Source organism: Lepus europaeus, chromosome 1 (genome assembly GCF_033115175.1).
Source record: "Lepus europaeus isolate LE1 chromosome 1, mLepTim1.pri, whole genome shotgun sequence".
In the NCBI taxonomy this organism is placed as follows: Eukaryota; Metazoa; Chordata; class Mammalia; order Lagomorpha; family Leporidae; genus Lepus; species Lepus europaeus.
Window position 1 is genome coordinate 90,660,520 of NC_084827.1, and position 22,927 is coordinate 90,683,446.

Sequence of the window (22,927 nt, forward strand, 5' to 3'; positions counted from 1 at the left end):
CCTGTGCTCATTCTTTTAGCCACAAACTGGTGTCTGGTTTTGTCAGGACTCTCTTTTGACATCTGTACCCCATCCCATGCCTCCCAAGTAGGCTTCTTAGAATCTCCATCTCCCACCTGCCCCTTACCAGCCTCAATTCTGTAGCACAAATGGAGACTCCTGCTGCCACACTATGGCTGGGGAATCCCTCCCCGTTGGGCAACATCTCAGAGCAAATGCACTTGCACAGTGCCTTTCCCTCCATTGTCACTGCCATCATGCCTTTTGTGGCCATCAGGGCGAGCCTTAAGGTTTGGTCAGTCTCCCTCACCGTATCATTGACCCCCACTTGCTGCACCACATCACTGAGTTCCCATTTGCCAAGTTGTGTCCTCTAGCATCTGTCTAAGTCATGATTCCTTGAGTTTCCCTCTCGTTTGCATTTGTGGGGCTATGAGCAGAAGATCCTTTGGATATTCCTGGTTGGGAGTCCAACATTGTGCTGGTGTGGACTTGTAACTTTGAAGTTACAAAGCAGTGCTGTTGTGTTCCCGACTGACTGTTGACAGCAGATCAGCTTTCCGACCATGCCATGTATGGGTTGGCGTAAAGAGCCTGATGGCACCTTCATTCTTGCCACGCACAGAGATGAGTACTTAGGGTCCAGATACACCTGAAAACTGCCTCACGCTGGCAGATCATAGTGAAGACCTGCCTCTGCACAGTGTTGGGTTATTGCTAATGATATGAATTCAAAAGTTCATAGAAAAATGGAATGAAAAGGTAAATTTATTTGGGCGTAAAATATATTTTTTTCATGATACGCATTTTCCGTGAACTTTCTGCAGACCCCCTTGTGTTTCTGAGGGGTTTAAAGTGGTAGTGCTGGCATGTTTTCCTTTGTTCATGTCGGTTTTCCTTTGCCTGGATGTGTCCACATGCATGTGCCAGCTCGATCTTGCAGCACAGAGCGCTGGGCTGTGGTTCCCACCTCTGCGACCTGCTGTCCCTCCCTGAGGCTGGCAGTCTGATGTCTCTGGAGCTCAATTTTCCTTGTCTGTAGAAGGAAGCTGATAGATAGGACCTGCCTGGTGTATTTCACAGAGTTAAGATGCTGAAATATGAAAATGTGTTTAAGAAGTTCTGTTTCAATAGCCTTATTTGTGACCCATCAACCACGTGATCTGTGTCCGTGAGCAGGGGTACATCCACACACTCCTGAGAGAGGCGCCCTGGACATGCGTTCACTTTGATCGTTAGGACTTCTCCTTTATGTGTAATTGAAATCCATCTTGGTGCGGCTTAAAACTATTCCTCTCCTCTTTCCTTTCTTCTGAGCGCAGCTGCTCACCTGTATCATTAGTCCTTTCAGCAGAGACATGAATCATGCAGGGCTCCTTTTCTCCCTAGCATCTGTGCACTGCTCTCCACCTGGAGCAAATGCTGTAGATGGGACATTACCTGTAACAACATGATAGAGGAGGAGCGTGCATGCCCCTCTGGCTGCAGAGGAAAAAGAGACAGATTTATAATGCAGTGTATGCTTTCTTGACTTTCCCTGCCTCTCTGAGCTTTTTTGCCTTTTGGGATGATTGAGCCCCGTTTTCCTTGCTAGGGGAGTAAGTAGGCAGGGAGCAGAGTGTGGACAAGTGTGCCCAGCACCTGTAGTCCTTTGGCAGAGTTCTAAGCTTGTAATTTGCAGTGTCCTTCCTGTGCCCACTCATCGTGCCCAGGACCATGTGTGCTCTGAATGTGGCCCTCTGGCCTCCCTCTGGCATGGAGATAGTGGTTCCGTCTCTGAGGACCCGAGCCTGCCGTGGTGACAGCATTTCTGGAGCCTGGTTTCTGTGGATGGATGTCCTCTGGGGAAGCATCTGCAGCTTCAGCACTTGAGGCATTTCTGCCATTCCACTAAAACCTAATTGAGAGGAAAATGACAAGCAGGAGAGACTGAATCCCCAGCCTTGGGCACGAGGGACGGCTTCATCCAAGTGGTTCTTATTTACTTTTGTTTTTCCTTCGCCTTCCGAGAGGATCTCCCCCTATGCCCACGAATGAGTGTGAATTTTCTCCCTTGCACTTTTGCTCTCTTGAGCAGCTCACTGCTTTCTCTTCTCTCTGGTAGGTCAGCAAAACTGGTGCCGAGGGAGCTGTTCTGGATGAAGCTAAAAATATCAATAAGTCTTTGTCTGCTCTTGGAAACGTGATCTCTGCCTTGGCAGAAGGGACAGTAAGTGATCCTGTCCCTGTGTATTAAATAATGTCGTGAGGTTTCCTTTTGGGTATGCATATTCCCTTTGCCACACATCCGAGAGTCCTCTGTTTTCCCAACTGGAAGATGACCAAGGAGATCCTGGCCTGGCCACTTGCCTGCTGGGACAATCTAGTCCATCAAAAACTGAATGGTGGTACTAATTTCCTACCCCCCCCCCCCCGCCCTGCCCCGTCACCATTCATTAATTATTAAACTGGGGAAAGAGTCAAAGGCACAGCGGCCAATTCTTACTTCACGCGTGTTTCTAAGCTCCTCCCTAACTTGCTTGCCTCTGGGTTTGTTTCTTAGAATGGGCTATCAAAACCAATAATTTTTCTTTTCCAACACAGAAAACACATGTGCCATACCGGGACAGCAAGATGACTCGAATTCTCCAGGACTCACTGGGTGGGAACTGTAGGACCACTATTGTTATTTGCTGTTCTCCTTCTGTCTTCAATGAGGCGGAGACCAAGTCCACGTTGATGTTTGGACAGAGGTATGTGGAGTCCCTAGCAACCCATGCTCTGTAGTGGGCCTTAGGTCTCAGGAGTGAGTGAGGGGCTAGTGGCAGGGGGTAACAAAGTGAGGAGGCAAGGAGCCAGTGACTAAATTGCATCCAGCCTGTGATCAATGAGCTTGAGGTATTATTTATTCAGACCAAAGGGATAATTATGTTTTTGGTTAATAACCGAGAATGTGTCACTCAAAGGTATGATGTTTAAAAGAAACCGACGCACTCTAGTTTGTTACAGATGGGATTGTTGGTAATATAGTGGACCCATTACTTTTGTCCTTCGTGGAAGTGCAGTCTTAACTTGTAGGTTCATGTGATTTCAGTTGGATACCTCTCAAGATTGGTAAGTGCCTTGAACTCCAGTATTTGGGATCCATTGCAAAATTGCTGACAGAACAACAGGGAACTTAGGTGAATGCATGGTCATGGAATCCACACTAACCCTGGGGTAGGAGGCACAAAATGCACAGTGAGGAAAGAGGTAGGCGGCAGCTGTCTTCTCACCTTCCCTGATGCCACAGTGAAACTCCCTAGATCTCTGGGCAGTGGGAATAGATGGGCAGTGGGGGCCTCTTAGTAAGCCCAGCACCACTTTGGTATGTGTGGATTGGTTCATACCTTTCTTGGCCGTTTCTTTCTTATTTTTTTTCCCAAAGAAACCATTTATTTAAAGAGTACAAATTTCATAAGTACAACTTTAGGAATATAGTGATTCTTCCCACCATATCCATGCTCCCACCCCATCACCTCCTCCCTCTTCCATTCCCAGTCCCATTCTCCATTAAGATTCATTTTCAATTAACTTTATACACAGAAGACCAACTCTATACTAAGTAAAAATTTCAATAATTTGCACTGTTTGAGAACAAGTTTTACAGTTAACTCTCGTAATACAACTCATTGAGGACAGAAGTCCTGCATGGGAAATAAGTGCATAGTGACTCCTGTTGTTAATTTAGCTATTAACACTTTTATATATGACATCAGTGATCACCCGAGGCTCTTGAAATGAGCTGCCAAGGCTATGGAAGCCTTTTGAATCCACAGTCTCCATCAGTATTTAGAGGAGGCCATAAGCGAAGTGGAAGTTCTCTCCTCTTTTCAGAGAAAAGTACATCTTTCTTTGATGGCCCCTGCTTTGCACTGGGGTCTCACTCACAGAAATCCTTCATGTAGGACATTTTGCCACAGTGTCTTGGCTTTCCATGCCTGAAATGCTCTCATGGGCTTGTCAGCCAGACCAGAAAGCATTAAGGGCTGATTCTGAGGTCAGAGTGTTTATTTAAAGTGATTGTCATTCTATGAGTCCTCTGTGTGGACTCCTTCCCATGTTGTAAAGTTCTCTCCTTTTTAATTATATTATTATTATCAGACACTAATTTATATGATCCTTTTAACATTTAACACTGTCTATATGATCATTTTAACACTTAAGATGGTATTTTTACCATCTAGCTTAATGGGATTTGGGTTCCCATGGCAAGTTTTTAAATTGTATCCTTAGAGGTGAGTCCATAGGAATGTATGCAGAACTATACAGCTTTACAGTTACAAACTTCCTCCTCTCTCTCTTATTTCCACTCTTATTTTTTACTGAGATCTATTTTTAATTGACTTCATACACATTTTATTAACTGTTAATTAAAGAGTTCAACAAATAGTATGAAGAAGAGAAAAAAAAAGAACTATTCCTTGATAGTTAAGACAAGGGCTATTCTCAGCCCTTTGCTTCTCAAAGTGTCAATTTCACTTCTACAGATTTCCTTTTAGGTGCTCTGTTAGTTATCACAGATCAGGGAGAACATATGGTATCCATCCTTTTGGGACTGGCATATTTCACTAAGTATGATGTTTTCCAGATTCCTCCATTTTGTTGCAAATGACCGGATTTCACTTTTTTTTTTTTTTTTAAACCGATGTGTAGTATTGCTTGTTTCTTTTTCACATTGCCCAAGGCCTGGCCTCCTACCATTTGTGTTTCCCCAGTTCTGGTGTCCGGGCCTGATCCTCCCAGCTATGAGGACCTTGGTATCAGTTCTTGAGTGCTTAGGGTGCCGTGGATTTGGGTGATTGAAGCATCTTCAGCACTCAGTGGGCTGAGCCAGGAGCTGAGGCTGGATAACACGACTCTGCTGCCATCATTCCAGTTGACTGTGGAGAATCCTGTGCTCTCCAGACAGGTTCCCCATTATCTGGGGGCCTCATCGAGAAGGCGCTGCCCTGCCTTTTCTTGGGGGTGGGTACTGGGGCTGTGTGTGCTGTGTGGTCAGGCTTGAAGAATAGTTTCAGATGCCTGGGGTAAGGACAAGTGGGGGTGGGATGTATGGGAGATTGTTATGTCTTGGTTAAACTGCATTAAGCCCCAGTCATTTCCTGAGCCCTCAACAGAACATGCAGTTGAGGCACCTGTGGGATGTCTAAATAAATAATAATTACATTGAGTTGTCGTAGAACTAATGTATCTGTTAAACTGGATTTGAGTCCTTTCCTTCCTCTCACATGACTTCCTTGATTAGACAAATACTCAGGTCAATGCAGTGGTGGTAGGACAACCCCTGCTTTTCTCCAGGGTCCCAGGATACCCTGTAAACCAGCATCTGCTTCGGGGACGCAGAGACTGCCTCCCCCACCACTCACACAGCATCTTCGACTCAGACTGTAATGGTTTTCTCTGAAGACATGTTCGAACAGACCAACTCCAAATGCACTGATAAGGCAACCATCTCTTTAAAAATGATTCTCACCTGGCAAACAAATATATTTTGTGTCTTTGGGAGTATTTGTCTGTCTGTCTGCAGGTGTCTTTTTTACAGGGCATTTGCGGCTATCTACAGGAGTTTTTTAGGTATCAGTTGTTATTATTGTCTTTATTTTTTTTAAGGTTTTATTTATTTATTTGAAAGTGAGAGTTACAAAGAGAGAAGGAGAGGCAGAGAGAGAGAGGTCTTCCATCTGCTGGTTTACTTCCCAACTGGCCTCAACGGCCGGAGCTCTACTGATCCAAAGTCATGAAACAGGAGCTTCTTCCAGGTCTCCCACGAGGATGCATGGGCCCAAGGACTTGGGCCATCTTCTAGTGCTTTCCCAGGCCATAGCAGAGAGCTGGATTGGAAGTGGAGCGGCCAGGTCTTGAACCAGTGCCCATGTGGGGTACCGGCACTGCAGGCAGTGGCTTCACCCGCTATGCCACAGCGCCGGCCCCTTTTATTGTCTTTCTTCTGATCTCAGTGAGGCCATCACCAACATCATCATTACCACTAACATTGTTTTTAGCGCCTAGTATTTGTCAAGCATGTCAAAATCCTCCTAGCAATTCTAAGAAGTAGGCATTACCTCACCTTGAATGGAGGAAGAAATTGAGGCTTAGGCTCAGAGCCATTAGGTATCATACCTGAGACCACACTGCCAGGAAATGACTAAACACACAGCATGTCTTAGGGTGTAGCCTATACCATTTGACTTACAGCCTCTCTCACGCAGGCTGCTCCATTTAGCAACCTGTAGGAGTGCAGTGCATGGGTGAGCAGTGCCCTTTGGGTCAGTCAACCCAATTTTGAAAGTAAGTTCTGCTACTGACCCACTTTCTCATTTACTTCTCTCTGAGCTTCTGGTCTTTCCACTGTAGAAAGGGCTGCAGTACTGCCTACCTCTCAGCATTGTTTGGGACGATTACATGAGTTGCCTCAGTTTTCAGTTAGCAGATGGCATGAAGCTCCTCCTTTCTGACAGTATTGAGGCTCAGGGAGGTCGTAGTCATGGATGGGCTGGGCTGCAGGTGAGGTGCTATATGGGGAAGCACTGTGAAGTAAGGCTCAAGATTGGATGAAGAAGAATTTGAATTATGTTTCTAGACTGACCAAATAAAGAAATACTGTTGATAACTTGGGATTCCAGGAAATAAACAGTAAGGTCACGATGTTTTTGAGTGAAACAGGTCAGTCCACATTCTTTTACCAGAGTCACCTAGATTCTGAGCTCCATGACAGCAAGGACTGATTTTCACACTGGGATCGATTTTCCATCAAGTACTCAGCAAAAGTAGTGCACAGTAGATGTCAATAAATAAATGGTGCATATATGAATGAACAGATGGGCATAGAGATTATTGTGTAGGAGACCTTGGGACCTGGGGTGCTGCTGAACCATTATGGCCAGAAGTTGGCTTCGGTTTGGATCTGTTTTGCTTTCCAGTCTATAATCAGAAATGCATGAGGTTTTGATCCCTTCCCTCTATGGAGTCTTCAAGGATATAGAACTCTCTGGGGCCAGTACCTGCTTTATTGTTAAGTGCACTCATTGAACCCAATTATACAGCAGACATGAGTCTGAACATTGGATTAGACATGGTATCTGATAGCTAATGAGATTAAGCACTTTGAACTCAGGAAAGACTGCTGGGCACATCCCAAACTCAGTGTAACGAACGTTCATTATATTCTTGTTGTGGGGGTGGCCAGACCTCAGAGCAGCATCAAACTCTTCAGTTATTCCCATGTGGTTCTTTCAAGGATGTGGAGCAAATACATGTTAGTTGCTAGGCTTAACTGTATTTTTGCTCTAAGAAAACAATAGCATGTACTTTAAAGCAATAAAAACATGTGAGAGTCTTCAGGTGCCTGAAGGCTCCCCTCGAGAGTCCTGCCAGCACCCTTCAGGATTCTGGATTAGGGTCTGGAATTAAAGGGGAAAAGTCACCATGGCTGTGTCTTGTTTTCACCAATAAATTCTGCCTCTTCCATTCCGTCAGGTTCATCCCCTGAATCCCAGCGTTGTGCCAGTGAAGGAGTGCCTTCCGTGCTCTGAGAGCTTTAAATCTGGCTGAGGACATGTGTTTGCGTTCGCAGGCACTAGAGACTCAAAAAGCTGGAGTCAAATTAGAGCGTTTTCATTGATTCTTCTTTTGGCTTCCAGCATTTTAATTTTTAGTCTTAATCACTCTTCCAAACTACTTCTATAGCACTATTTGAAAAAGATTTTCTAAGTTTTAGAAAAGTGAACTCAGATCACCCAATGATCTTGGAAACTCATCTAATGCACCTTGATGTGGCGAGGTAATGAAGGGAGAGGGAGCCTCAAGGGAGTAGGCCAGTCAGCGTTGCAAGTTCTGAGTCAGCACATCTGTGGCATCAAGAGTTCTGATTGAGCCAGCATGAATAATTCAAAGGTTTTATTTATATGCTGAATGTGGAAGGAGGATTGATAACTTGGAGAAAGTAATATTCTTTCTTCTTTCCCCGATGTGCATTTTAAAAAAAACCCACCTGCCAGTATAATGGTAGCTGGGTGAGGCACTGGAGAACCCGAACGGTGTGCATGTAAAATTCATGTTACCAGAGAATGCGAGAAAGTTACCTGCAGGGTCAGAGTGAGCTCTTTGGCCAAGGCAAGACACTAGGCTACACTTTCGACATAGGAGCCAATGAGACTTAAATCACCCCTGGTGGAGGGCCTGGTAGTGAAAACTACGGTTAATTTTTGCTCTTGGAGGGAGAGCTGCTGTGAGTGACCTAAGTTTAACTGGATGCAAATCCTCTTTTAATTCACTTCAGAATGTTTCTGCGGAGACCTAAGCCCTTTAAAAGACAGAATGTCCATTTCTCCTTCCCTCCCCTCCCTGCCTCCAGAGCAGGGCAGTGACCTCCCCAGGAACTGGGAAGGTGCTCTGGGGCAGGGGTATTTCCTAGAGAGTGTTCAGGTGGGAACCAGAACTTCCAGCAGGTTAGAGGTGTGATGTCTGGTGCCATGTGTCAGCTTGGCCAAACTAGAGTGCAGTTACATAATGAAGATGTTGCTATGATGGTATTTTGTAGATATGGTTAACATCTACAGTGAGTTGGCTTTAAGTTAAGCAAATTATCCGTGACAGTGAAAGCCAGCCTTATCCATCAGTTGAGGACCTTAAAAGCAAAATCCAAGGCTTCCAGGAGAACAACAGATTTAAGACTGTAGCATCACCTGCTGTTTCCAGCCCTGACATGATCCTCTGGGCCAATTTCTTTAAAGAAATAAATAAGATATATGTTGTGTATATAATAGGATCACACACACACACACACAGATGGGTATATGAGTATAGTAGTCTGTATATTCCTGTCTGACTCCTGTTGTTCAGTTGCTCTGGAGAACCCTGACTGAAGAAGGATGCTACACTGCCCTTCCCCTTTCTCCCCTGTAGTGGGTAGAGTGGGTGGATCTCAGTCTCTCTTCACAAAGCAAGATCACACGTTAGAGATTTACTTCTGTGTGTTGAACATGTGGGTTTGTCTAGAGCTCCTTAGTGAAATGCCAGGGCTCTCCTGACCAACTGGACAAAGAAGGAAGAGACTGAAACAAGAGGGCTGAAGGTCTTAGGGACAAACGTCTTCCTTTATCTTGCAGGGAGGCCAAAGTAATTAGAAGCAGCTCCAAGGAAAGGAAATATGTGTATCATTTAGAACTGTCAATGGCCAGTTCTAACGAATAGAGGGAAACACTTGGGGATTTATCAGGACGCAGGGTGATTTGAGTTCATGAATCTAGTACTGTTCCCCCTTCCCCAACATTCAACAAGAACTTCATTTAAGTGCCAAATTGTGAGGACGTCTTGTGTGGGTGTTTGACCTTCGTGTGGAAATGAGCCACCCTCTAAGGAGCCTGCGCATGCACTTGTGACCACATAAACTGCAAATTCAGTGGTGGAGGGGCTGAGTGGTGCTGGAAAGGAAATGGCAGAATGTTCCAGAACAAGGCAGTGGTTGTCCTCCTCCTATGTGTTCTGACTTCACTGTCTCAGTGTCAGGTCCTGTGGGGCCTGGGTTCTTAGTTCGCTGTGCCGAGTCTGCCTTCTCCAAAGGGGGCTCGTGTTCATTAACTCTGAGGTCTTCTAAATACTTGGTTTAAATTCTCTCCCTGTGGGGTAAAGAGATTTTTTTATCTGGGACAAGTCTAGCTCATCTATTATTATTATTTTTTTGACAGGCAGAGTTAGACAGTGAGAGAGAGAGACAGAGAGAAAGGTCTTCCTTTTCCATTGGTTCACCCCACAACGGCCGCTGCGGCCGGCGCACCACGCTGATCCGAAGCCAGGAGCCAGGTGCTTCTCCTGGTCCCCCATGCGGGTGCAGGGCCCAAGCACTTGGGCCATCCTCCACCGCACTCCTGGGCCACAGCAGAGAGCTGGCCTGGAAGAGGGGCAACCGGGACAGAAACTGGCGCCCCGACTGGGACTAGAACCCAATGTGCCAGCGCCGCAGGCAGAGGATTAGCCTATTGAGCCGTGGCGCTGGCCTATCTCGTCTATTATTGAAAAGCTGCAAAACAGATTCCTGAGAATGGCACCCTCATAATTGGGCTCGTTTTTGCTGAATGGATCTTTTTGTTAGGGTGTAAGCTTAACACAGAATTAAGGTGCTCCCTTTAGGTACCCTTTGGTTAGGATTTAGCTCAGCTCTCTTAACTGTAACTGGAGGAATAGGCATTTTATCTGTATACACATTGGAAGGTCTCATTAAAACCTAAGGGTTTTTAGAAATGAAGACCCAAGGAACCCTTTTTGCTTCTTGGTGAATGATCTGGTCAATTCGGATTAATCAGATGATATCACAATCTTTAAAGATGATGAATGAGCAGTAGGTGGCTAAAATAGGGCCCCTGTGAATTTGTTGGCTTGTTTTCCTTTATCAAAGAGCTAATGTTCCAGAACTCTTGGGCTGGATGCTATTGCTGTTAATGTGTATCTTTAGCTAGGCAGAATTGTGAACCTGCCTTGGGAGCATTTGCTTTCTGCTCTCTGGTTGATTTTGTTACTTACAAGCTGCCTGAAATTCTTCTGGAAACCAGGCCAAGCAGTAAATGCACACATATTGGGTGTAGGTATGTGCACAGCCCCCACATCTTGTCCATGTGCAGCCTTCAGCCCAGGAGCCACACTGATCTACTGTGTTTGAGTCAGGATGGGGTTTAGTGTGATAACAGCTAGCAAGTGGGTGGAAAATACCCCCACAAAAAGGCTAAGGTATGGAAGCCTTTGACATGCTCTGAAGTAAACAATGCAGCAGACCCCTAACTATGTATCCTATACTGGTAGTAACTCCTTGGGTATTCCCAAAGGAAGAAAATGCATTTTAAGAGGAAAAATTAGATAAAAGCTAATGATCATTAGATTCATTCTTTAAATTTTCTAAAGTGAAAAGAAAGATTTTAGATATTCTACATTCTTTTACTCTTGGTTTCTTAATGGAATAAAGGACTGAGACTTTATTACTCTTTTTTTTTTTTAAGATTATTTATTTGAAAGGCAGAGGTACAGAGAGACAGAGGCAGAGTCAGAGAGAGAGAGAGATCTTCGTCCACTGGTTCACACCCCAAGTGACTGCAACGGCCGAAGTGCGCCAATCCAGAGCTGGGAGTCAGGAGCTTCCTCCGGGTCTCCCACACTGGTACAGGGGCCCAAGCACTTGGGCCATCTTTTACTGCTATCCCAGGCCATAGCAGAGAGCTGGATTGGAGGAGGAGCAGCCGGGACTAGAACTGAAGCCCATATGGGATGTTGGCACTTCAGGCCAGGGCTTTAACCTACTGCACCACAGTGCCAGCCCCTGCTTTTTTAAATTTAAAGATCCATTTTATTTATTTGAAAAGCACAGTTAGAGAGAGAGGGAGGGGGGATAGACAGAGAGAGAGAGAGAGAGAGAGAGAGAGAGAATCTTCATATGTTGGTTCACTCCCCAGTGGCTACATCGGCTAGGGAAGCTAGGAGCCTGGAACTCTATCCGGGCTCATGTGGGTGGCAGTGGTCCAACCACTTGTGCCATCTTCTGCGTATAAGCAGAGGGCTGGATCAGAAACAGAGCAGCTGGGACTTGATCCAGTGCTCATACGGGATGGTGGCATCTCAGGCAGCTGTTTAACCTGTTGCACCATGATGTAGGCCCTGGTAACGTTAGTTTAATCCATGATCTGTCTGAAGTGGTTTCTTTCCACTCAGTTTGATTTTCTTATTTTTATTGAATATGGCATGTGTGTAGTGAAATGCATAAATCTGAGTGTAGAGCTCGGAAATTTTACACATGTATCCACATCTGTAAGCACTGCTCGACATCTTGGAAGCCTCTCTAGCGCACTCTTAGGATGCTCAAGGTAACTGCCATCCTGACTTCCATCAACGTAGATTAGTGCTGTCTGTCTTTGAACTTGATGTATAGATGAGATCACATAGTACTGTTTTGTATCTGGCTTCTCTGCAATATTGTTATCTATGAAGTTCATCTACATTGTTAGATGTGGTAGTAGCTAATTTTTCAGTTTTATATATAGTATTCTGTTCTATGACTATGGCAGTATATTAATAGATATTTCTACTGTAGATGGATTAATATTTGGATTGCTTTCATTGTGGTATTCTGTTTGTAAATGAAGTTACATGAATTTGGTTGTCCTGCCTTTAGGTAAACACATCTTCCCATTTCTATTGCCAGTAGAATTGCCAGGTCGTAGAGTTTGAGATACCGAGCTGCAGGAGAGACTATCAGACGCTTTTCCAGCATGATAGTAATAATTCACACTTCCTCCAGTAGCAATTGAGTGGCATAGTCACCACTTATTCTCACCAACAGTTGCCATTATCAGTGTTAGAATTCTTAGCCATTCTATTGAATGTATAAAAGTATCTCATTGTGGTCTTAATTTGCATTTCCCTGATGGCTAGCAATGTTATACGCCCCCACCAAGTGTTTTATTGGCAATAATTCCTTGCCAGATTTTTTCTTACTGATTTATAGGAGTTATTCTAGGTAAGTCCTTTTTCATGGATATGTGTTTTATTTATCTTGTACTTTATGATTGCCTTTTCAGTCTCCTATGGAGACTTTTAATGAAAAGAGGTTTTTAATTTTAATGAAGTCAGATTTATTTTTTCCTTTTACCTTTGCCTACCCAAAAACTTGAAGAAGGTCTCTTGTGTTTACTTCTAGAAGCTCTGCTGTTTTACCTTTCACACTTGTGCCTGTGGTCCATCTGGAATAGAGTTAGATATACATTACGGGGGTGACGTCCTCCCTCTCCCTAGGGCCGAGGACTGAGAGAACACTGTGCTTCCCCTGTGCTGTGCAGGCACCTTTGTTGTGAATCAGATGAAAGTTCCTGGCCATCCCATTCTGGTTCTATTCCAACCTGGCTCATCAGTTTTAATTACCGTGGCTTTAAGAGTGTTGATAATCCATTCCCTAATTTTGATCTTCAAAATTGTGATTGCTTTCTTGGCCTTTTTAAATACCTATGACCAACTTGCCCGTTTCTGCACACACACACACACACACACACTCCCTCCTCTAGAGCTTTTGAGGGGATTATTTTTAACCTGTAGGACAGTTTTGGGAGAATGGATATCTTTCCCTATCATCTGATTTCTTCATCTTCTGTCTCTAGAGGATGTATAGGCTTCTCTTCAGCTGTGTTTGGGACTGAATAAATAAGTCTAGGGATCCAGCGTGAGACATGGTTTCCCATTGTTGTTTCAGTTCCAGATGAAAAGTTAGGTGGCTTATCTTCCATGTTCTCCTCTGGACTTTTCTGTACTGTCTCTTGATGTCCTGGAGGGTGACCGGCTTGTACTATTGCCATGGGCTCCCTTGCCTCTGGCTTCCAGTTAGGTTCAGCCAGTGGGGGAAGGAACACAGGATGATGGGAGTAAAATCAGGATTTTTTTTCCTGGCTCCCTCCCTTTCTGCAGGTACATTTTGGATTGGTTGTTTCCTCCCATTAAAGACTGTTACTATTCCCGCCAGCTGTCCTGCTATGGACCTCCCTTTAGCCTTTGGGCAGTAATGGCTCTCCCACTTCTACCTTGGGGTACCCTTTTATCACTTTAATATTTATTTGTTAAGCTCTCTGCAAATTATACAACTTGAACTGGTCATCTGTGCCTTGCCAGGATGCTGCCTACCACAGAAGTAGAAGACAAAGAATTTTCTGGGCAGCTTTGCAAAGATCTTCAGGAATGAGGATTAGTTATACCAATGATGACCTTGTGAGTCTGCTCATAGAACGTGCCTCTGGCTAAACCTGCCTGAGTGTAGCATAGAAGCTTGCACTTTTTCTTTCTGGTACCATTTGAGATCACCCAGGGACTCTTTATGATTTAAAACGTAAGATTAAAAGTCCCAAAGTGTATCTCAAAATGTGCACAAGCATTTTCGCCAGGAGTTATTTTTCACTTTTTGCCTTACTAAGTTGATAGCGGATGCTGCGCTGTTTGTGATTGTTGCTGAGAAACATCTGTAGTACCGCCTGAGGCTGTTGGAAGGTGAGGCGAGAGTGTCAGACTGGAACAGACTTTAAAGTAGTAGTGAAGCTGCTGCAGGTTGAAAAATTAGAGTTGAAGCACTTCTGGGGACAGCAGCCTCCAGGCGCGGCAAACGAGAAAGAATTATACTAATTCTTTAGTGGAGTGTCATGTTGAAGTTGTTTAATTTCTCTTTTGACAGTTGGGTTATTTAGTCGTCTGCTTTAGGAATGAATGTTTGTGATGACATCTGTAGTGCTGATGAGCTCTGCCGAATTTCTCCCACTAAAGTAGAATCATGTCCACAATGTCACTTGGTGACAGTAGTAATTTACCTGAATCACATGTCAGGTTGTGCTGGCAAGCATGACAGGGTAAGAAGTGTTGGGAGTTTAAAATGAAAAAGTAAACAACAAATGAAATTGGCTATCACACATGAAGGAACTTCAAAACGTTTGTGGAAAAGTGGAATTAAAAGAAGTTTATTTTGGTGTAAAAATTTTTAAATTCTTGCATTTCTATGAACTTTTTTTTTTAAAGAGTTATTTATTTACTTGAAAGGCAGAGAGAGAAAGAGAGAGAGAGATCTTCCATGCTCTGGTTCGCTCTCCAAATAGCTACAATGACCAGGGCTGTGCCAGGAGCCCGGAGCTTCATCAGGATCTTCTGTGTGGGTGACAGGGGCCCAAGCACTTGGGCCATCTTCCACTGCTTTCCCAGGCACATTAGCAGGGAGCTGGATGGGAAGTGAAGCAACCAGGACATGGGATGCTGGTGTTGTAGGCAGTGACTTAACACAGTGCACCACAATGCTGGGCCCCCATAAATGTTTATTGAATTGAAAGGATACTGTCCTTAGGAAAGTGAATCTGGCAGTGGTATTTAGGCCGCTTAAAAGAGGATGCTATAATCCTAAACCAGGGCTCTAAAGAGAGACTAGGATGGTGGCATGGGACTAGAGAAAGAGGTGAACCTATGACACAACTAGAAAAAAGGTTCATTAAACATAGCAGTGGGATGTGAAGGAGAAAAGGAGAGGATGCGTTGTGAGCCTCAAGGAACAGTGGTACCATTAATCCAGCCAGGAGTGTGGGCAGAGTCACAGGTCCCTCCTCCCTCTCCAGTCCCACCTTTGGTCAGGACAAGAATTGAGGCTTATTTATGCCGACCCAGCAAACGCTGATAGCTGCATTCAGAGTCTGTGTTTTTAATCCCAGAGCTAAGACCATCAAGAACACAGTCTCCGTGAACCTGGAACTGACGGCGGAAGAATGGAAGAAGAAGTATGAGAAAGAGAAAGAGAAAAACAAGACTTTGAAGAACGTGATCCAGCATCTGGAGATGGAGCTCAACAGGTGGAGGAATGGTAAGCAGAATGGAGAGGCCACCCACCGCCACAGGGTGTGCTTTCTCTCTCCTGTGGCCACTGGCTGCCTCTGGGGATCCTTGGAAAATAGGGGATGTTGGTGGAACTTGGTTCTGCCTCACAGCAATCTATGTAAACAGGCCATGCTTTCTTGTTCTCTAGTGCAGTGCGTTGTCTGGCAACATTGTTGGTGAGGGTGGGCAACAAGTGGCTATTTGCAAGGTTGTTCTAAACTCTTTCCAATGGAGGTGTCCCCTGTCCGTTACTGCCATTCATTCTCTGGTAGCCCTCTCTGAGGTTTAGAGGGCGCTGCCTGAGCCGTGATGGCTCAGGTTGCTTTTAATGGAATGAAAAATGTCATTCTCTCTTAGGTGAGTTTTATTACTGATTTGGGGTTAAAGGTCGCATCTACAAATACTTGCACTTTTTTTGTTTTTTTACCCAGCTCATCACCAGACCCTGCTTCTTCAGAGCAGAAATAGAAGGCTCCTAAAAGAAGCCCCGTGCTAAAATGGAGTCTTAAAGGCTCGTTTCGTGACTAGTTTTCCTCTTTCCCCAAAATATTCTCTTTAGTTTGTTCCACAGGGAGAAAATATCTCAGAGAACTGACGTACAGTGGGTGGGTGGACTGTGGGTGAGGCGCAAAGAGGGGTTTCCAGCCCCAAGTAGAGGCTGATTATTCTGGTGATTTTAGCATGGGCTGGCGGTGGGGAGATAGAAGTCGTGCTTTTACGCATATGTAGCTGACACACGACAGTTGGGGTGTGTGTGTGGGGCTGGTGGATAGTTGGCACTTGTGCTGCCTGCTCAGTGTTTATTTCGGGTACAAGGGCAGGCCTCAGCTCTGGGTGGGAGTAGGAGTCCAGGGCTGCTGGCAGGATCAGGAGGGCTCCTGCCTGTGTGTAACTGCAGAGTGAGCAGCAGGTTGTCTAGTGATGATATGTCTGCCACTAATGTTCACTAGAAGGGGTAGGGTGTCAATGAGCTACTGTTTAATTGAAAAACAATTAGTGGCAAATGAGAATTCAAGAGAGGATCACCACCAAATGACCCAGTAGCCTAAATAACTGGATTCTTTTCATTCTGGAAAAATTTCTGGCTGCACACCTGTTTTGAAAGCTGCTAGAATAATTGAATAGCTCAGCACCTAGGGCTGGTGGATGACGCCTTGCAGTTTGGCAAGAGAGGGGGGGCGTCCAGGGGTAGAAGACAAGGTGGGGAGTGGCCGTGTGAAGTTTTGTTCTCTTTCTGGCATTTCTGCTGTGTCACTGAGGCATTTGGTGAAGCCTTCTGGTGAAAGGATGTGGGACTGGCCTTAGAAGCACTGCAGAGTGGGCAGTGAGCCTTGTTATTTTACATTAATTCCTGTCTCTTACCAAGCTCTGACCCTCCAGCCATCCATCCCCCTGCAGTTGCTGCCCTGTGGGATCCACCTGTGGCCTTGTTTGCCCAACTCTGCCTTGTGCCTAGCCTCTTTTTTGGGGTACTCTGCCCTGCTCTTGTCTCATTTCACCCCCCTTGGAAATCTACTCCGAAACTGTTTCTGTACCCTCTTGCATGAACTCCCACGTAAGCCCTCCAGGTCCATAATTTGGGAGAAGCAAAGCATGGTTTCTGACACCCAAGAGACTTGCAGTAAGTGTAGTTAGTAATGCTGGTGCTGGAGATGGAAAGGTGGGCAGGAGGACAGGGTCTCTGCTCTCAGGGACCTTATGCTCTGAGTGTGAAGGTGGGGTCGGGGCACCATCAGAACGGGGGTGGTGATAGACTGTGCTGCGCACCAAGAAGGGTGTAAGGCCCCTGTGGTCACCACAGCAGGAACCCTGACAGTGACTGAGTAGCTGGTGAAGACTTCCTGGGGAATAAGATCTGGAGAAACAGCAGCTAGCCCGGTGAATAGGAGGCGTGAATAGAGGTGAGGGTTGCAGCTGGAGGGACTGTTATGTGTGATGGCCCTGGAAGGCCAGTGTGGAGGATTGGGATGGGGAGCACTGGCCTGGATGAGCTGGAGAGGTAGGTGTGGTGGTCCTGCACAGGGCTGCACAGTCCTTGTCCAGGATTTTGGTCATTATCATGGAGGCAATGGGAGGCTCTTTATGTTAGAGTTCTCCAGAGAGACAGAAAAAGGGGATATGTGAGAGGAGAATTATTAGGGCAATTGGTTCATGCAATTATGGAGGCTAAGGAGTCCCACGATCTGAGACCTGAGGTATCAGTGATATGGCTCAGGCCAAATCTGAAGGCCTCAGAACCAGGGAAACTGGTAACATGAGCCTCAATGTGAGGCCCAAGACTGAGAGCCTGGGTGCTGCTGCTGTAGATCTTGGAGTTGTCCAAAGGCTGAAGAGCCTGGATTTCTGGTGTCCAGGGGCAGGAGTGGGGAGAGTGTCTCAGCTCTCAGTAGAGAGATCAATTTGCCCTCCCTGTTTGTTCTTTCTCTGCCCCTGCCCTTTGGATGGTGCCGCCCACGTGGGGAGTGAATCTTCCCTGCAGAGTCCATCGACTCATGTGTCAGTCTCCTTTGCAAACACCCCATTCTGGCTATTCCTCAGGCCAGTCACCTGACAGTTAAAATTAACCATGGTACCATTCACGGGAATTAAGCTGCAGATTGCACAAATGGGAATTGACACTTTTTAGGTTGTGTTGGAGACTAGACTGAAGAGGGCTGAGGAGGGCTAGGACTGGGACAGTCTCCCAGGTGTGAAATGGTGGCAGTTGAATTGAGAGGCAGGCATGGTAGTGGAAGAGAGAGAAATGGATAGGGCCAAGGGGCATTTAGGAGGCGACATTAACAGGGTTCGCTGGGGACTTGGTTATGGGCAGAGGTAGGTGTCAAGGTCGGCTCCAAGTTTTCTGAGTTGCTGAGCTGGCTGGAGGGATGGACAGCCCCTGAGACGGAAGTGCTGACCAAGAACTAGGGAGACGAGGAGGGGAGATTGGGGTACCCGTGGAGCATCTAGGGGAAGGTTTCACAGGAGTTACTTCTGGGGTTGGAGCTCAGAGGAGCAGCCTGAGCCAGAGAGAGGGATTTGCTTAGGGTGTGCTTGAGGGTGTAGGTAGGGGTGAGGTCCCCTACAGACTTTGGAGAGGGGGAGAGGAGGGAAGACAAGAGAGTGAGGAGGATGGGAGGGCAGGGGTTCTGTAGAGCTCTCTGTCCCCCCAAGGTGACATTTGTGAGCTAAAGCTGACTTTTCTGGAGGCAGAGTTGTTAAATGTAGAAAACTGACTCGAGTGATAGAAATTTCAGGTGGGAGGAGAGTGGGAAGGAGATGTGGGGAGTGCAGAGCTGTCTCAAGGATTAACCAACCATACATCACACAACATGCCAGTGTATGTCCCATCTACAGAAAACTGAGCCAGGCTTTCCGTTAGATTCCCAAGTTGGATGTTTTATCCTCAAGTAGCCCTTGAGGTGACCACAGGTTAGAAGAGTCCCCCAAGGGGACTGGTCACTGGGAGAGTTGGGACCTGAACCGAGGGCACCTGACTGACAAGGAGCTGGCACTAGTGATTTGTACTCTGGCAAGTTAGACAGGTGTGGAAGGTGCTTCCCAAAGGAGGAAGGCACTGGAAGCCCTTTGGTGGGGTCCCTGAGTGTGTGTCCTAATTCCTCCTGAGGGCGTGGCTGGCGGGCATAACTCGGAGAGCTGGGATTTCAGAAGGGGAGTAGGGAAGAGGTGGTGCCCACCATGAAAATCAGAGTGGCAGGATATTGCCCACTTTCTTGTGAAGTTAGACACACACACACAAAGGTTCTAATCTTGTAAGAAGCAGCTACTTCAAATCCCCTCAACATTTCCTGTTACTGATGTTTGCACTCTGTGGTCTGAGTGCACGCTCCCTGGGAATGAGTTCTGCCTTGCACTGTGTGTTTATAATGTTAAGCATTTGGCTCCTCTATTCCAGCTGTAAGAGGAAGGTATATAGTAGAGAAGTGTGTGTGTGTGTGTGTGCTGTTATAGAGTCAGACAGTGATGCAAAGGACTAGGAAGCCAATTGCAAGTGAGGTGCAGCCACATAACGTAGGTAAGTGAAGGGAGACAGGGCTGATCCAATTGGCAGTGATGGAACTGTGCCCCAGGAGGGGGCATGACTGCCCTAAATCATTCAGAAGTTATGAAATATTGTTTGTCACATGCCTAGAGGCTTGTTCCACCCTTCCCCACCACCAACACACCCCTCCCTATCCACCTGCATCAATTTTAACCCCTCACAGAATGAATGTTTTAGTCCTCTCTGAATTCTTATGCTGAAATCCTCACCCCAGCGTGGTGGTGTTAGGAGGGGAGGCCTTTGGAAGGTGGTTGTGTCCTGAGCATGGCGCCCGTGAGAGTTTGCTTTTGTCTGCTGTCTGCCTTGTGAGGGTGGAGAGGATGCTCTCTGCAGAGCTGGAAGAGAGTCCTCACGGGAGCCTGGCCATGCTGGCCTCCTGATCTGCCACTTTCCAGTCTCTGGAGCAGTTAGAAATAAGGATCTGTGGTTCAGCAGCTCCCAGCATGCAGCCCCGACTGACTAAACAGCAGAGTACTTTACAATACAGGCCAGACCGTTTTCTGTTCTGGACACGGTGGAGCCTTCATTCATTTCTGACATCCCCATTGGGGCAGGATAGCTCTGGGCATATGCATGGTGTCTGAAGGAGAGGCCACACCTTGTTTTTCTGACAGAAAGAACTAGAAGAGCCACTTACTCGTGTAGTTCAATTTCCCAGTGTGCAGTGGGTTGCAAGTGACAGGAGTTGGCCCCACCCAGCTGAAAGAAAAAGGAGATACATTTGCGGAATCCAAAGACCAGCCAAGGAACCAAGTTCCAACAGCAGCAGCTGGGCCTGCCCCAGGGTGGATGCACGCAATGGGGACAAAGCAGCAGGTCTCCCAGGGGCCACACCTGGCAGAACTCATCCCCAGCTGGTGTTTCCATCCCTGCAAGATTTTGTTGGAGATTCAGAGGCTCAGATAGAAGTGGGGACACTGTGCCTGGTGGTGTGCTGTGGCTGGATCAGGATGGGGTGCTTCCCTAAATGGCTGATGAAGACAGTGCAGGTTGTATGTGTGTGTGTGTGTGTGTGGGGGTCATTCCTCCAAAGAAAGCTGAGGTGCTGTCATGCAAATGGTTGTTGAGTGACTGTCAGCCTTTCTTCAGATCTCCAGGTTCTGCCTCATGGAAATGCACTCACCTGTTTGCTTAAGGAATAGGTGGGGTGGGGCAGTCATTAGAAACTGGCTTGCTATTGCTTTGTTGATCTTGTGTATGTGCGGAAGGGACTAGACCACCATGGAGATAGATTTAGATAGCTGGGTTCAGAGTGAGTTATGGCGCCTAGGTTACCTCAACCTTTCTCAGTCCACCCAGAAAACTCTTGTCAGGAGAATAGGAAGGAGAGCTGAGGGCTGAGGTCATGATGTCAGCTGTATCTGGGTCCACAGCTCCCTGTGAGTCTTCACTTGTGTTCTCCCTTGGTGCTTGGGATTTTGCATAAAAAGAAATAACTTTTTATAGAGGTATAAATCAGTAAAAGGAGCACCTGATAATCTGGTGTATCTATAGAGTCCTTTCTCTTCAGTGTATTTACTGAATTGGCTAAAGTCCTGTAAGGAGGTGGTTTAGACTGGGAAGACCTGGTTCTCCAGGTTGAAGAGCTGCAGGTGTGGTTCAGCAGCTCACCGGATCTGTAGCCTCTGGTCTCATCCGGGGCTTGGTGGCACTGGGGGACCTCCATTGCTAGAATGCAGTTTGCTCTTTTAGCTTGAAACTTGTAGATGATGAGCCCCTTTCAGAGTCATGATTATAGTGGGCTCTAAGAAATTAGCATTTTATTTGGGAAATCTAATTTGTGAGGTCATCTTCCTTTTTTGCAGAGCACAACCAAACTGTAGTAAAAAAAAAAAAAAAAAAGAGTGAGGAGGCCTGTTCATTAGGTCTTTTTTTTTTGACAGGCAGAGTGGACAGTGAGAGAGAGAGAGACAGAGAGAAAGGTCTTCCTTTGCCGTTGGTTCACCCTCCAATGGCCGGCGCGGCCGGCGCAGCCGGCGCGGCCGGCGCACTGTGGCCGGCGCACCGCACTGATCCGAAGCCAGGAGCCAGGTGCTTCTCCTGGTCTCCCATGGGGTGCAGGGCCCAAGCACTTGAGCCATCCTCCTCTGCACTCCCAGGCCATAGCACAGAGCTGGCCTGGAAGAGGGGCAACCGGGACAGATTTCGGCACCCCGACCGGGACTAGAACCCGGTGTGCTGGCGCCACAAGGCGGAGGATTAGCCTGTTGAGCTGCAGCGCAGGCCTGTTCATTAGGTCTTGAGTGTAAAGAGGATGTAGGGTCCTGGGTGACGAGCTTATTAGAAAATTACTCTAGAGGGGATTAGAGAATGTTTTAAGCTGCTTACAGTATTTTTAGGAACTAGGGTGAAAGATGTTATTTGCATGCAAAATAATCTCATAAAAGAATATTTTTGTAACTTCCCCTTTATATAATGACATCTTGTAGCCAGCTGCTCTTACCCATCTGGCAACTTAAAGGTTTTCCTTTTAGTTTCTTTGACAGAGAAATCGCTTACTATTAGGTCTGCCACTGGGCCTGTTTAATTGGTATTAAGAGAAGGCCCTTCATTTGCCAGATCTGCTGTGGCTTCTGGCGGACGCCGCGAGTGACCAGCAAATCTGTGCCCCGCAGTGTCCGAGGGAATGCAATTACCTCCCCGTGTTCTCCCGAGGCTGCGGGCACTCAACTTATGAAAAGGATAACTAGCTTGTTGCTATTTCATGTGTGAAATTTTAATGAATTACTGGCAGTCTAATGCTTTTTTTTTAAGGAAAAAAACCCATTTTAGAATTTTTAACTAATAGACCTAATGAGAATTTTTTGATTAGTCTGTCATTCCTGTCTGTGCAGTGGATGGATTTCTAGTTTTTACAGACATGGTATTTCTGCTCTCTGGGGGTTTGCATTTTATAATTAGAATGTTCTGCAAGCCGTCTAGGTAGGATCTGAGTGAACACGCTGGTGTAAACACAAATCTTTTTAGTCCTTAAAGGTAATTACATCTGACAATGGTAAATGCCAGGATGCTTTTTTAAAAAAGGGGAAGGTGGCTGGCGGGGGGAAGCCTTCCACTCTGGGAAAGCCGATGCTTTACAGTGATGCAGGCTCTCTCCCTACTGCCGCAGGTACAAGCCGGAGAGGCTAGGCTAGGAGCAGTCTGCTTGTAACTCGGAAGGGAATAAAAACAAGTGCCAGTCCTCAACCAGTGATCCTTCTCCTCCCGCCGATCTCAGGGTGTTCTTCATCCAGTGCTTCTTTGCCGCTGTCCTCCTTGTCACATCTGGTTTTCCCATAATCACCTGGCTCGAGGTTTCTCCAGAGACACGGGCCACTGCAGAGCCGGGAGTATCCCCGGGAAGGTGGGGAGATTGCCATGGAGACCGATTGCCTGGTGTCAGGTCTTGCATAGTGTTGGGGATTTACAGTCCCCAGACAGCTTTCTGAGCTGCACAGTGTAGGTACCAGGGTCACTCCTGGAAGTCATTTTCCCTGTCCTTTGAAGGGCAGCCGT

General features: G+C 46.4%; 1 protein-coding gene across 1 annotated transcript in view; it reads left to right on the top strand.

Annotated features, from left to right (window-relative positions):
- Positions 1-22,927, top strand: part of KIF5C (kinesin family member 5C) — a 177,482-nt gene that overhangs the window by 90,923 nt on the left and 63,632 nt on the right. Inside the window, exons 9-11 of the mRNA XM_062186550.1 lie at positions 2,105-2,209; positions 2,584-2,732; positions 15,228-15,376. Coding sequence (XP_062042534.1) covers positions 2,105-2,209; positions 2,584-2,732; positions 15,228-15,376 — 403 coding nt within the window. The remainder of the gene's footprint in view (positions 1-2,104; positions 2,210-2,583; positions 2,733-15,227; positions 15,377-22,927) is intronic.